Raw genomic sequence first — 15,692 nt, 5'->3', positions numbered from 1 at the left:
ATGTTGGCCACATGACCCAGAAAGCTGTCTGTGGACAAAGGCCGGGTCCCTTGGCCTGAAGCAAGATGGGCACTGCACCCCATAGTCACCTTTGACTGGACTTAACCATCCAGGGGTCGTTTACTTTTACCTTACCTAATATTTGCAATGACATAAAAACTGCAAACTCGACCAAGCTTATGATTAGCAAGATAAATGACTTAGTTTGGTGAAGTTGTTAGTTTACTGAAAACCCCAGACAGAAACTTTAAGGGTTACAGTGGTACCTTGGGTTAAGTACTTAATTCGTTCCGGAAGTCCGTACTTAACCTGAAACTGTTCTTAACCTGAAGCACCACTTTAGCTAATGGGGCCTCCTGCTGCCGCCGCGCCGCTACCACTGCCACGCAATTTCTGTTCTTATCCTGAAGCAAAGTTCTTAACCTGAAGCGCTATGTCTGGGTTAGCGGAGTATGTAACCTGAAGTGTATGTAACCTGAAGCGTATGTAACCTGAGGTACCACTGTATTGGAAACCCTTTATTGTTGACATTGCACTCAGAATTTAGGATTCTTTTCGGCAGCCTGGGCCCAAGCCATATAGGGCTTTATAGGTCATAACCAGCACTTTGAATTCTGTATGGAAACTTGCACAAAGCTTACACTATGTCACAGGGCTGGCCCACCCATGGAATGGGGTGAAGCAGCTGCTATGGGCATTGAAAGCCCCCCAGAGCAGGGCCCCCAAGGCACAACACACCCTGCCTCCTCTACCACTCGCAGAAAAGCCACACTGATTTCCAGCAAGATCTCACCAAGATCTTGTGAGATCTCATGCACTCCACAATATCTCATGAGAGTTTGGCAGGGTCTCATGATATTTTGCGAGACCTTACTGGAAATCGGCACCAGTGCCGACACCACTTCAACAGCGGTGGAGGTGGTGGCACAGGAAGTGTGATGGCGGCAGGGTAGGATGGCACTTCCTGTTCCACCTCAAGTGGTGAAACAGGATATGCCGCCCCTGTTATGTCTGTTCTTCCTTGAGCATTCATTCTCATTTGTTTGTGGGGCGATACTACAATAATTTGCTTGTGTGGAGTTTATACATCTTCCTGCAAATCCTTTGTTTAGTTCACACTTCTCACTTTCCTTACCATAAAAAAACAGGGTTTTTGTTTTGTTTTGAAGTGGATTTCTTGTGCTAGGGTAACAGAGTGCTGTAATGCACTTTAATTGTGCAAAAGTAACTTTCCGGTATGCCCTGGAATCCCTATTGCACAAAGACTGGCAGTCTGAAGACAAAGGAAAAAGAAGAAAAACCAACTGCATACATAACTAACAGAAATTTGGTTCTTCTTTTCTTTTTAAAAAAATATATCTTTATTAATTTAAAATAAATACATTTATGAGAAAACAGATGCACATACAAGTAAACAAACAAACAAATAACAGAAAATAATTTCTGTTAGAAATTTGGTTCTCTACCAAGAAATTTGAGATTAATCCAAGCTGGCTGAGATTCCACGCTCCACATGAGTTTATTCAAAGAAGAGTGAGTTTCAAAGGATGTCTTGTATTGTTTTGGTAGAGCATGAGGCTCTTAATCTCAGGTTCGTAGGTTTGAGCCCCACATTGGGCAAAAACTCCTACATTGCAGGGGTTTGGTCTTGTTGATCCTTTTGGTCCCATCCAACTCTATGATTCTGTGATTATCATAGTATGAATTAGGTGCTGCCACACGAAAAGATCAGTTGCAGGTTTGATCCCCATATGAGACAGCTGCATATTCCTGCATTGCTACATAGGTAAAAAAGGTAAAGGACCCCTGGATGGTTAAATCCAGTCAAAGGTGACTGGGGTTGGGTGCTCATCTCGCTTTCAGGGCGAGGGAGCCGGCGTTTGTCTGCAGACAGCTATCCGGGTCATGTGGCCAGCATGACTAAATCACTTCTGGCACAACGGAACAATGTGATGGAAACCAGAGTGCATGGAAACACCGTTTACCTTCCTGCCGCAGCGGTACCTATTTACCTACTTGCATTGCCGTGCTTTCGAAATGCTAGGTTGGCAGGAGCTGGGACAGAGCAATGGGAGCTCAGCCCATGGCGGGGATTCGAACTGCCGGCCTTCTGATCGGCAAGCCCAAGAGGCTCATTGTAATAGGGCCTGTTCCACTGAATGCTGATGGCTTCAGCGGATTCTAGGTAGCCGTGCCAACTAAGCAGGAGTGGAATCTGGGTAATTGACCTTGTATGTGCTTATCATACATGTCATCTGCAGAAATCAGCAGTGACTTTTCTTCCTGGAATGAAACTAGACCTTATCACCCACTAAGACTTGAAAACCAACCTTCTTTTAAAAGGACACCGCCTGGGATTGGTTCCAGATTGGAAACTCTTAATACTGGACCCATTCAAAAGAACTACATCATCGGCCAAAATTTTTGCACACATGCCTGCACAACCGTGCTCATTTATTAGCTAACAAAATAGCTCACAGGCCTAGTCTAATCTAATCCAGGGATGAGCAACTTTAAGATTTGCAGTATCTACTTAGTTAGTTAGCTAGTTAGTTTAATTAAAAGCTAGTGTCCATCATCTGGAAGTTAGTGCAATGGGGTCTTGTGGTTTCTTGAAGACTAAGGGTGCTAACAGGTGTGATTTGATTGTGGAATTCCCACTACAGCCATACCTTGGTTCTCAAATGGAATCCGTTCTGGAAATACGTTTGACTTCCAAAAACGTTCGAAAACCAAGTTGCAGCTTCCAATTGGCTGCAGGAGCTTCTGCTGCATCGGACGTTTGGGTTCCAAATAATGTTTGCAAACCGGAACACTCACTTCCGGGTTTGCGGCGTTAGGGAGCCAAAACGTTTGAGCTGCAAGGCATTCGTGAACCAAGGTACGACTGTACTCATGTACACAGGTCCTCCCCCCCCCCCCCCGCAGTGTTCACACAATGCCACCATCAGCAAAAAGCCATGCCAAATACATTCCTTTAAATATTCACAGAACAATCCTAACAAGAGAAAGCTGGCACAACTTTTGCTGCTGCTGTGTTGTGTTGGGTTAACTTAACTCCACTTCCAAACTCCGTTCACGAGGAGCTTGATTTACACTGCCCTTTTCACCTGCTTCATTTCTCTGGTTTGGCAGGTCACATAACCAAGCTGGTAGGGTTGGAACAGGTGTAAGATTCTCCTGTCCTTGGGCCACCTCCACCACACACGCCAGGATGCCCCCTTTGGGGACTTATACTGACTTCTGTTATGATCCAGGATGAGGGAGTAATGCCAGCAGATCTCTGGCTCAGCCAAGGGGAGGGGCGTAGCCCTGGCTCTGCCAGAAACGCCCAACCAAGAACCTGCCAATTCCAAACTCTTTCATCCCAGTGGTGCACGGAAACGCCATTTACCTTCCCGCTGCAGTGGTACCTATTTATCTACTTGCACTGGCGTGGTTTTGAGCTGCTAGGTTGGCAGGAGCTGGGACAGAGCAACAGGAGCTCACCCCATTGCAGGGATTTGAACTGCCAACCTGACTGGCAAGTCCAAGAGGCTCAGTGGTTTAGACCACAGCACCACCCCTCTGCCTGCTATATTTTGAGAACTCTGCTGGCAGCAGCTGTCCTCTCAAGATTTACACCCCTTGTCATTTTAGTGCACCCTCAGGTGGTGGTACTGCCCCCTTTAGCAACCACTGTTCTAAACCATGGCCAGGCAGCAGCAGGACACGGCAGAGTAACAGCGCCGCCACAACACCTGCAGCTCTGCTGCTCAAGCCACCCTGGGCATCTCAGAGTTGCTCAAAACCACCATCACAGCCTCATCTCATCATCTCCTGTAAGTCACTCTTGTCCGCATGCTAACCCAGTGTGAGTCGAACAACAGGTTGTGCTTAAATTTATATTAAATGGGATTTTTTAAAAAATGACTTTCCCCACCAGAAATAAAAGCCTGATTTAGAAGAGAAGGAACAGTTTTCTTTACGACACCTTTTTGCTTGGGAAACAGAGCAAATTTAAATACATGTCTCATATTTGGACAACGGAGCTGTCAGTCTCACTTTAGAAATCGAGAACTCTCAAAGGAGAGGCAAAATAGAGGTCTATGACTGCCACCTAGTGGATAGATCGGCAAGCTGCTACTTGTTCTTCTAAGACATTGGTCTTCAGTTGCCGTTTTATTTATTTTTTGATGGTTCAGAGATGTAATCAAGAAAAGGAGGCATGAATATTTCAGGCGGAAAGGGTCTATAACAGCACAGCAACGTGCTTGTGCAGTGTCCACAGCTGGCAAGGAAGGGAATTTAAGAAGCCGGCATAAACTGAGTTGGACCACTGGCCCAACCAGTAACTTTAAAAGGTTTTGGATAAAACTCTTTCCAGAGGCTGGAGATACCAGAGGTTTTACCTGGGCTCTTTAGCATGCAAAGCAGATGCTCTACATCCTAGGTATGGCCCCTCCCCTAAAGGGAGAAAAACAGGAGAGAAAAGGCACACATTTTTTTAAAGAAAGCTGGGTCCAATGTTAAATGATGGAACTAAAGGTGATGCCCGAGTCAGAAGTCTCTCCGTTCCACAGGATCAGTTTAACTCAACCTCCGTAAAAAGCAATTGGGATGCAGGTGGTGCTGTGGTCTAAACAACTGAGCCTCTTGGGCTTGCCGATTGGAAGGTCAGCGGTTCAAATCCCTGTGATGGGTGAGCTCCCATTGCTCTGTCCCAGCTCCTGCCAACCTAGCAGTTTGAAAGCACACCAGTGCAAGTAGATAAATTGGTACTGCTGTGGTGGGAAGGTAAACGACCTTTCTGTGTGCTCTGGTTTCCATCAGTGTCCCGTTGCACCAGAAGCAGTTTAGCCACAACACAGAAAGCTGTCTGTGGACAAAAGTTGGCTCTCTTGGCCTGAAGGCGAGATGAGCACTGCAGACCCCATAGTTGCCTGTGACTGGACTTAACCATCCAGGGATCGTTTAGCTTTAACAATGAAAAGCAAATGTTATGCTGTCAAGCACAGGTGATGGTGATGCCAAGTGAGATCTCAATGTTGTATACAGTATAAGCTTTGGGGAGAAGAGAGGTGGGGGGAGAGGGGGGTAGTAGTAGTAGTAGTAGTAGTAGTAGTAGTAATAATTTATTTATACCCCACCCATCTGGCTGGGCTTCCCCAGCCACTCTGGACGGCTTCCAAAAAATAAAATAAAATACTGTACTACATCAAACATTAAAAGCCTCCCTGAACAGGGCCGCCTTCAGATGTCTTCTAAAAGTCTGGTAGTTGCTGTTCTCTTTGACATCTGGTGGGAGGGAGGGCGTTCCACAGGGCGGGCGCCACTACCGAGAAGGCCCTCTGCCTGGTTCCCTGTAACTTGGCTTCTCGCAGTGAGGGAACCGCCAGAAGGCCCTCGGTGCTGGACCTCAGTGTCCAGGTAGAACGATGGGGGCGGAGACGCTCCTTCAGATATACTGGACCGAGGCCATTTAGGGCTTTAAAGGTCAGCACCAACACTTTGAATTGTTCTCGGAAACGTATTGGGATCCAATGTAGGTCTTTCAAGACCGGTGTTATGTGGTCTCGGCGGCCGCCCCCATCACCAGTCTAGCTGCCGCATTCTGGATTAGTTGTAGTTTCTGGGTCACCTTCAAAGGTAGCCCCAGGTAGAGTGCATTGCAGTAGTCCAAGCGGGAGATAACCAGAGCATGCACCACTCTGGCGAGGCAGTCCGCAGGCAGATAGGGTCTCAGCCTAGATACCAGATGGAGCTGGTAAACAGCTGCCCTGGACAGGGATTTGACCTGTGCCTCCATGGACAGCTGTGAGTCCAAAATGACTCCCAGGCTGCACACCTGGTCCTTCAGAGGCACAGTTACCCCATTCAGGACCAGGGAATCCTCCACACCTGCCTGCCTCCTGTCCCCCCCAAAACAGTACTTCTGTCTTGTCAGGATTCAGCCTCAATCTGTTAGCCATCCATCCTCCAACCGCCTCCAGACACTCACACAGGACCTTCACGGCCTTCACTGGTTCTGATTTAAAAGAGAGGTAGAGCTGGGTATCATCCGCATACTGATGAACACCCAGCCCAAACCCCCTGATGATCTCTTCCAGCGGCTGCATGTAGATGTTGAAAAGCATGGGGGAGAGGACAGAACCCTGAGGCACCCCACAAGTGAGAGCCCAGGGGTCTGAACACTCATCCCCACCACCACTTTCTGAACACGGTCCAGGAGGAAGGAGCGGAACCACTGTATGACAGTGCCCCCAGCTCCCAGCCCCTCAAGACAGTCCAGAAGGATGTTATGGTCGATGGTATCAAACGCCGCTGAGAGATCCAGCAGAACTAGGAAACAGCTCTCACCTTTGTCCCTAGCCCGCCGGAGATCATCAACCAGTGCGACCAAGGCAGTTTCAGTCCCATGATGAGGCCTGAATCCCGACTGGAAGGGATCCAAATGGTCTGCTTCTTCCAGGCGTGCCTGGAGTTGTTCGGCAACCGCTCACTCAATCACCTTGCCCAAGAATGGAAGATTTGAGACTGGGCGATAGTTGGCCATCGTGGCCGCATCTAAAGATGTTTTTTTAAGAAGCGGTTTAATAACCGCCTCTTTCAGCAGGTCTGGGAAGGCTCCCTCACGGAGGGAAGCATTCACCACCCCACGGAGCCCATCGCCCAGTCCTTCCCGGCTAGCTTTTATAAGCCAGGATGGGCAAGGATCAAGGAGACAGGTGGTTGGTTTCACTCGTCCAAGCAGCCTGTCCACATCCTCGGAGGTAACAGATTGGAATTGATCCCACGCAATTTGACTAGACAGGACTCTAGCACTCTCCCGCCCCGGCACTGCTCCCACGGTGGAGTCTACCTCTTCCCGAATCTGAGCAACTTTATCTGCAAAAAACTTTGCAAAAGCATTGCAGATCATGTGGCCCGTACTGGGCCCTGATGTTGCAGGTGGTTCCGCTAAATTGCGAATCACCTGAAAAAATCTCCTGCTGCTGTTATTTTACTTCATGTATGTGGGAGTTTTTTGTGTCAGCATCACTTAGGTAGATTCTCTTTCTATTCATTTTTTTATTTTCCCTTGGCAGTGAGGGGGCGAGGGGCAGGTCATGTTTGGCTGTCTTTAGTTGACTGCAGGGTATTGAGGAGGGCTTGGAAATATCCTTTATCTTATTCTACTTCCTCCTCCACCCTTTTCTTCCCCTCCAGCTAGAGGACAATTAGAATATGCCCCAGACTCTTATGCAGGTGCCCACAGTCTGGGATGCTGGGAGTTCTAGTCCAAACATCTTCAGAAAGACTGCAGGGATAATATTCATTATTGTTTATATAGACACAATTAAGATAATAAATCCAGTTCAGTGTTTATCATTTGTTCTTATTTTAAGACGTTGTAGTGGTTTCATGGTGCCCAGCCATGTGTTGCTGTTTTTAACCACCAGAATAAAACAACCACCAGAATAAAACAAAGAGCCATTTCCCCCCCATTCAGCACTCATTGTTTGCATCACTATGCTGCCCCCTTCGTCCCCATTCACCTGTTGTGATGTCATCATAGAGCCATTGTAGTTTCCTAGGCGACTATAGTCAACAATTGTTCCCCCAACCCCTTTCCATATCCACCTCTCATGAGTTACAATGGCTTCCTTAGTTCCAGAGACTTTGGATAACCCACCTAGGCCTTCAGGTGATGGATCTGGGAAGAACATTGCAGGGTCTGGGAGGGAAAGCAAGAGCCTAACTAGTTGTAGGAAAAACAAAACAGAAGGGTGCAGAGTTGAGACCGGGAGCTGGGAGTTCCATGGCCCAATTCAGCCTCCTAAATTGTGCTGGCTGACCCTAAACGGACAACCCAGAGGAAGGTGTGGTGGCTCTCAAAATGGAAGCCCTTGGTGGAGCCCTTTGTGAAGAAGGGGCCTGGTTGAAGACTATGTGACCTTCAAGGAGAACTAGTAGCTGAAATGAAGTATAGAGGAATGATGGAGACCCACTTTTGCCAACCTGGAGCTTTGCAGATGGTTTGGTCAACAACTCCCAGCAGCTCCAGTGGCAGCCCAAAACATCTGGAATGGTCCAGGCCTGCAAAGGCTGATGGACTCCACAAATCAATGCCACTCATAAGAAAACTGGACCCATGTACACTGTCCAAGTTTTTCACCTTTCTCATCAGCTTCTTCGTTACCTATTGGCCACTCTCCATCTGTCACATTCTCTCAGTTCCTTTATCCATCCATCCCTTTATTTTTGACGGTCATCATCTTTCCCCCTGCTTTCATTTGCCAAGCCCACTTCCAAACTTACACATCTTGACTCTCTCAAGGTCATGTTTGAATGAATGGCTGGTTGGCTGGCTTATTATTATCCTTAACAAACTGCCCAATAGGATTGACCTCAGCTATACACAACAATGCACCCCTCCCCCCAAAAATCACCCTGCCTAAAAGAAATAAAACACACTCCAAATAATTCAAGGATAAAGCACAAGAAGAAAACCAGAAAGAAAAGGCCTATCATTCATCCAGTTCACCTTTAAAAGGCCTTGGTAAATGAAAAGGTTTTGGACCTATCAGTAAATTTTATTGGAAAGGGGTGGGGAGTAATAACTGTTGGGTAGAATAGGTGCCACTATTGAAAAAGCTTTGTGTGGAGATATGTTGCATCCAGTGCTTTTTTTCTTTTAAAATGTTTAGGGGTACTCTCATTTTCCTACTCATATTGAAATACTGCCCCTCAATGAGGCCAAACTTAGATTCACAAAATGTTTAGGGGTATGTGTACCCCTGCGTCCCCCCAGAAAAAAAGCACTGGTTGCATCTACAGAGATCTTCCTTTCCTTCTTTTTGCAAAACTATTGCCCAATCTATCTGGAGATCTACAGGTGGTCAGTTTAGCTTACTAGTTAAACTGGTCATTCTTTTGGGTCATCACTATGTTCCTCTCAAACAAGTCCTCTAGACTTGAGGGAGAGAGTTGTGGGTCTGGGTGTGTGCATGTGTCTTATCTCATTTGTGCTGGAGTATGGAGAAGGTCAGCAAAAGTGACAATCTCTCCTACTGTTCTAAAGGAGCTCTCCACTGTTTCATATTTACTCTAAATCACAGCACAAATGAGATCTCTAGGGAGGATATCTGTAGTATCCAGAGACTCAGAGTAGGATGTCTCCAGCAAGCAAATGAGTGGATTTGCTGCCATTCGATCCTGACCCTTTGGGTTGTACACTCACAGGTGATGAAGGGATCCCAGGTCTCCCTGCCCCGCTGCAACAGGGCAAGTCCCTGCCCATTGCAGGAAGTGGTACCAAGCCTGGGGGAGGGAACCCCTCGCAAGACTTCCTGCTTCCTCCACCTCTTCTGCCGTCACCCCATCTCTTTAGCCAGGCGGCTCCACACAACACCTCTCCCGGAGTTGTCTACAGCCTGCCCGGCTCCACCGCAGCAACCACCTCATCACCCCCGAGGCTGGTCCAAACTCTCCCGGGCTCCTTCCCAGATATCTACGATGGAGACATGAAAAGGTGGGAGGACCATTTCCGCAGCATCCAGAGAGCCTACAAAGAGTTTGGCAAAGAGGATGACTTTGCGATCCGGGTGCTCACTGAAGATTTCACCCTCCCGTTCCCTTTCGCCTGGCCCAGCAAGGGTGAGGCGTCCCGGCAGCTGGTGTACGACCCCTCGGACTGCTCTGGCTTCGATTTCTTCCTGCACCCAGGGCAACCGGTCCCTCACCTCCTCCAGCCGCTGCATGCCACCACCCAGGCATTCTTCAAGAAGAGGCGTCTGGAGCAACTGGCTCTCAGTTACGCCAGCAAAGCATCCCTCGCTGGCGCTCCTGGGCTGCCCACACCGCAAGAAACGAGTCCCACCTTGCGGCCGGACATCATGGTCATCACCAGCGTGCCCTGCGTGGCTGCCGCGGCAGCTCCCGGCGAGCCACCTTTCCTCCTGCAAGACGGCAAAGGCCACAGGAACATCCAACCTGCCCCAATAGCTATCCCAAGCTCAGCACCAATGCAGTCCATCAACCTTCAGTTCATGAGCCCGACGCACCATGGGCAGTTTTAGTCCTCTTGGACATTTTAGATCAAAGGAAGGCAACCTGATGCTCTCCAGGTATTGAGCTCCCATCAGCCCTTGCAGCCTGGATATTAGTCAGGGGTGATGGAAACATCTGCAGGGCATCATGTTGGCCACCACTCTTCCAGATGTTAGCAATAGTCCCGAAGCAGGACCTATTTTTAAGACTTTTTTTAGAGACCCAACACCTTCACCCCAGCATTGGTGCTCTGAACATCTGAGGCTAGCCGCTGAGCTGCTAAACTTCACGTACGGCTACAGATGTCCACCTTGCAACCTGAGTCTGACGCCCTAGAGAGGACATTAATAAAAAAAAGCTTTCTGCCTTCCACTCCGTAGAGCTTTGGTGTTGAGGTCATTGGGATGGGGGCAGGTGCTGTCCAATAGTCACTTGCTTTCTAAGTAAAAATACTTATACACCAATCTGTAGACTGGACTACTGCAATGTGCTTTATGCAGGGGCTGCCCTTGAAGATGGGGAGCTGGTATAGAATTTTGTGGCCTGATTGTTCCAACAGAAAAGACCACAAAAGGTGTTTGTATTGCTACACCTGTCCAGGATGCCACCAAGCTACTGGACCCAATTCAAGGTGGTTGTAGTTACCTTTAAACCCTGAGCAGTCCTGAGCCTAGCATGCCTTAGGGAGAACATCCTCCCACTTCTTCCTACCTTGCTCTCAGGACCAGGGACAGTGGAAGAGTCTCCCGTAGGTGGTTATGGATTCTCCTTCATTTGAGGCTTTTAAGCAGAGCTTAGATGGTCCTGTCACCTAGATGACCCTTCGAGTCTCCTCAAACTCTACAATTCTATGAAACCTCAGCAACTGTAACATCCTTTAGGAAGGTGTGTGGCTTCACTGAATGGTGGAGGGTCTTCTCAGTGGTAGAACCTATATTGTGGAAGAATCTTCCCAGAGAAGATTCTTTACTCTCTTAACTATTCATGTTTTACCAGAAAATGAAGACAAACCTGTTTTCCAACCCCTCCACAGACAAAGTATCTGCTGATTTGTGTTTGGGGTTTTTTGCTCTAGCTCTTACCAATAATTTCCTTGCTGTGCTGGATTTTGTTTTTTTTTGTAAATGGCTTTCTATTTCTTTCGTTGGTCATTTTAGTTTAGCTTTGCTGCACACCACCAAGAGTGCTTTGTAGAAAAGCAACAAACATTTAAAATAAATTTAAAAATTCAGAAGTGCTGTGAGGGAGGGTGGACAGGAAAGTAGATCCTCTTTGTTCTTCTGTCCTCATCGTCACACAGCTGATTAAATGTATCCACCAAAGTTGGACATCCCTTCTAGATTCGCACTGTGGATTCCAAGCTGTAGCAGATGGGAGTGATCTGATGCCCACAATGTTTGGCAGTGTGGTCAGCATGAGCTGCAGAAGATGCTTTCGCCTTTGGAATAAGATGTTACAGCCCAAGACAAGCTCTGCTGGGGAAAACTGGATGGCGTCAAAGACTGGTTGGATCCCAAGGATCGGTGGGAGGAACCAGCTGGGGAACCACCAAGGGAAGAAGGCTCAAAGCCTGGAGAGTGGTGGTGGGACAGCGATGAGTGGTCAGAGGGAGAAGAGAGAGAAGACTGGGAAGAGGTGGTGTCGGAAGCTGAAGGGGTAACAGGGCTTAGTGAGCAGGGGGAGTCTTTGGCAGAGAGCAGTACAAAATGAGAGGCAGAAGCTGAAGCAGGAGAGGAGGCAGGAGAGAGGCCAAGAGGCAGAGATAATATTAATATTAATAACAACAATTTATTATTTATACCCCCACCACTCTGGGCGGCTTCCAACAAAACACTAAAATACAATAACCTATTAAACATTAAAAGCTTCCCTAAACAGGGTTCCCTTCAGATGTCTTCTAAAAGTTTAGTAGTTATTTTTCTCTTTGACATCTGGTGGGAGGGCGTTCCACAGGGCGGGTGCCACTACCGAGAAGGCCCTCTGCCTGGTTCCCTGTAACTTGGCTTCTCGCAGCGAGGGAACCACCAGAAGGCCCTCGGCACTGGACCTCAGTGTCTGGGCAGAACGATGGAGGTGGAGACGCTCCTTCAGGTATACTGGACCGAGGCCGTTTAGGGCTTTAAAGGTCAGCACCAACACTTTGAATTGTGCTCGGAAACGTACTGGGGCCAGTGTAGGGTCTGCTTCAACAAGCTTCCCTCCCCTTTGGTCTCCCAGAACCAGGAGAGGTATGAAAAGGGCAGAGGAGATATTGGTGACGCACATACATAGTCTCCAATTGCTTGGGGAAGAGAGGAGGGGGACTTAGGCAGCTATGGGAATGTGGGCACCTTCAGTCTCAGCAACAGCTTCGTGGAGAGCAAGACCTGCAGGAGATGAGTTGCTGTGCTCATTAGGCCTGACACTCCTGTGCAGATCATGTTTTTGCTAATAAAGAGTTAACTCCAACTTGCCAGTGTGATTTACTGCTGGCTCACTCCTGACAGGAGGACACAGTGACAGAAAGGGAAGTTATTTTATTTTGCTGGAATTGTTTCCAAAACGTACGGCAGCCTTCCGCAGCCTGGTACCCACCCAGACTTTGGGACTACAACTCCCATCACCTCCCAAAGCTTAGCCAACGGTCAGAGATGAATGGAGCTGCAGTTCAACACCTGGAAAGCTACATGTTCTCCATCCCTGATCTAAACATTATTCAAAGCAATCACTTTGGAGCTGCTCTCATGAGGGACCTGAAACTCAGAACTACTATGGAACCAAGGAAACATGAAGTCACATGAGCAGATTAGGATATGCAAATCTACTATAATAATAATAATAATAAATAATAATAATTTATTATTTATACCCCACCCATCTGGCTGGGCTTCCCCAGCCACTCTGGGCGGCTTCCAAAAACATATTAAAATACTGTAATACATCAAACATTAAAAGCTTCCCTAAACAGGGCTGCCTTCAGATGCCTTCTAAAAGTCTGGTAGTTGTTGTTCTCTTTGGCATCTGGTGGGAGGGTGTTCCACAGGGAGGGCGCCACTACCAAGAAGGCCCTCTGCCTGGTTCCCTGTAACTTGGCTTCTCGCAGTGAGGGAACCGCCAGAAGGCCCTCGGTGCTGGAACTCAGTGTCTGGGTAGAATGATGCGGGCGGAGACGCTCCTTCAGATATACTGGACCGAGGCCGTTTAGGGCGTTAAAGGCCGCTTAGGGCTTTAAACACTTTGAGTTGTGCTCGGAAACATACTGGGAGCCAATGTAGGCTGTTCAAGACCGGTGTCATATGGTCTCAGCAGCAGCTCCCAGTCACCAGTCTGGCTGCCGCGTTCTGGATTAGTTGTAGTTTCCGGGTCACCTTCAAAGGTAGCCCACGTAGAGCGCATTGCAGTAGTCAAAGCGGGAGATAACCAGAGCATGCACCACTCTGGCGAGGCAGTCCGCAGGCAGATAGGGTCTCAGCCTAGATACCAGATGGAGCTGGTAAACAGCTGCCCTGGACAGGGATTTGACCTGTGCCTCCATGGACAACTGTGAGTCCAAAATGACTCCCAGGCTGCGCAACTGGTCCTTCAGGGGCACAGTTACCCCATTCAGGACTAGGGAATCCTCCACACCTGCCCGCCTCCTGTCCCCCCCAAAACAGTACTTCTGTCTTGTCAGGATTCAACCTCAATCTGTTAGCCATCCATCCTCCAACCGCCTCCAGACACTCACACAGGACCTTCACTGCCTTCACTGGTTCTGATTTGAAAGAGAGGTAGAGCTGGGTATCATCCGCATACTGATGAACATCCAGCCCAAACCCCCTGATGATCTCTCCCAGCAGCTGCATGTAGATGTTGAAAAGCATGGGGGAGAGGACAGAACCCTGAGGCACCCCACAAGTGAGAGCCCAGGGGTCTGAACACTCATCCCCCACCACCACTTTCTGAACACGGTCCAGGAGGAAGGAGCAGAACCACTGTGTGACAGTGCCCCCAGCTCCCATCCCCTCAAGACAGTCCAGCAAAACTAGGAAACAGCTCTCACCTTTGTCCCTAGCCCACCGGAGATCATCAACCAGTGCGACCAAGGCAGTTTCAGTCCCATGATGAGGCCTGAATCCCAACTGGAAGGGATCCAAGCCAAAAAGAGCAGGTGATGTCACAAGGCTGTCAGTTCTGAACTGCAGGTAAGAGAGACCCACTCGGGGAAGGCCTGTAGCTTAGTGGTAGAGCATCTTGAATGTCCCAGGTTCAATCCCTGGCATCTCCAGGTAAAGGTGTGAATGTCCTCAAAGAGCTACTGCCAGTCAGTGTGGACAATATTGACCTAAAGCAGTATTTCTCAAAACTTGTTTGACTTTTGTTGGACTACAACTCCCACCATCCCTAGGGGTCAGAAGGGACTAATGGGGTCAGAAGGACCAGGGGTCAGAAGGGACTAATGGTCGGACTCGGTAAGATAGCTTCCCATAATAACCACGTAATAACAGAGAAAAATAATTAAGAAGCTCCCCCAATCGTTAACTCTTAGCTTGAGTCAGATAGGAGACCTTGAAGGTTTCCTCCCACCCCACCCCATAGCTGTCAACCTTCCCTTTTTTTGGAGGGAAATTTCCTTATTCCAGCGCCGTTTCCCTCTGCTGTCCCGGATTGTTAGATATCCCGTAGACTGTCCCCGGGACAGGTGAGGCTGCTGATCCCTTATTTTCAAATCTGAAAGTTGACAGCTGTGCCCCACCCCCCCGTTGCCCTTATGTTCCCCACTCCAATCCTACACTAAGGTTGCTTAAGCTAAGAAAGGCTGGAGCTGGGTTTGTGCCTGGAAGAAAAATACAGTGGTACCTCGGGTTACATACACTTCAGGTTACATACGCTGCAGGTTACAGACTCCGCTAACCCAGAAATAGTACCTCGGGTTAAGAACTTTGCTTCAGGATGAGAACAGAAATCGTGCAGAGGCAGTGTGGCGGCAGCGGGAGGCCCCATTAGCTAAAGTGGTGCTTCACTGTACCTGCATATTCTATGTACCTTGCCTCAAGTTCCATTGAAGAAAAGTACAGTGGTACCTCGGGTTAAGTACTTAATTCGTTCTGGAGGTCCGTTCTTAACCTGAAACTGTTCTTAACCTGAAGCAACACTTTAGCTAATGGGGCCTCCCGCTGCCGCCACGCTGCTCTGCAAGATTTCTGTTCTCATCCTGAAGCAAAGTTCTTAACCCGAGGTACTATTTCTGGGTTAGCGGAGTCTGTAACCTGAAGCGTATGTAACCTGAGGTACCACTGTAATGTGTACACACACACACATATATATGGGGTAATCAGTGGCTGCTCCCAGACTCTAGTACTCCCCTCCCTGGAGAAGCCATACTCGCTCCCTCTGGGGTAAAAATAAATAAATAAATAAATAAATAATAGTGTCAGCTGAGTGGTTAATGCACTTAACAACCATCCACCCTATGCAATTTGTCCAGTCCTCTTTTAAAGCAGTCCAAGTTCGTGACCATCACTGCCTCCTGAGGGAGCAAATGCCATAATTTGACTGTGCGCTGCTTTTAGTCTACTTTGCAGCAAGCTGTTATGAGGTTTCACTCTGGCATCAAGGATTGGCACAGACAAACACTATATCCACAGGGTGGCCCCAGCCCTTCCATCAATCTCCTGTTAGCAGGGCTGTTGGCCGTTTGCAAATTTCCGTCGCCGCCCCGC

At 48.3% G+C, this 15,692-nt stretch overlaps 1 protein-coding gene across 1 annotated transcript; it reads left to right on the top strand.

Moving 5' to 3' along the window:
• The first annotated feature begins 7,481 nt into the window (after positions 1 to 7,481).
• On the top strand, positions 7,482 to 10,376 carry LOC307221615 (uncharacterized protein C8orf90 homolog). The gene is made up of 2 exons (XM_079986295.1): positions 7,482 to 7,666; positions 9,205 to 10,376. Exons 1-2 carry the CDS (start codon positions 7,618 to 7,620, stop codon positions 10,038 to 10,040), a joined length of 885 nt encoding a protein of 294 aa, XP_079842421.1. The 5' UTR covers positions 7,482 to 7,617; the 3' UTR covers positions 10,041 to 10,376.
• Positions 10,377 to 15,692: the final 5,316 nt, after the last annotated feature.

Source organism: Podarcis cretensis (genome assembly GCF_951804945.1).
Source record: "Podarcis cretensis genome assembly, chromosome: 8".
Classification (NCBI taxonomy): Eukaryota; Metazoa; Chordata; class Lepidosauria; order Squamata; family Lacertidae; genus Podarcis; species Podarcis cretensis.
The sequence above is the reverse complement of the archived record's forward strand: the minus strand, read 5'-3'. Positions and strand labels throughout refer to the sequence as shown.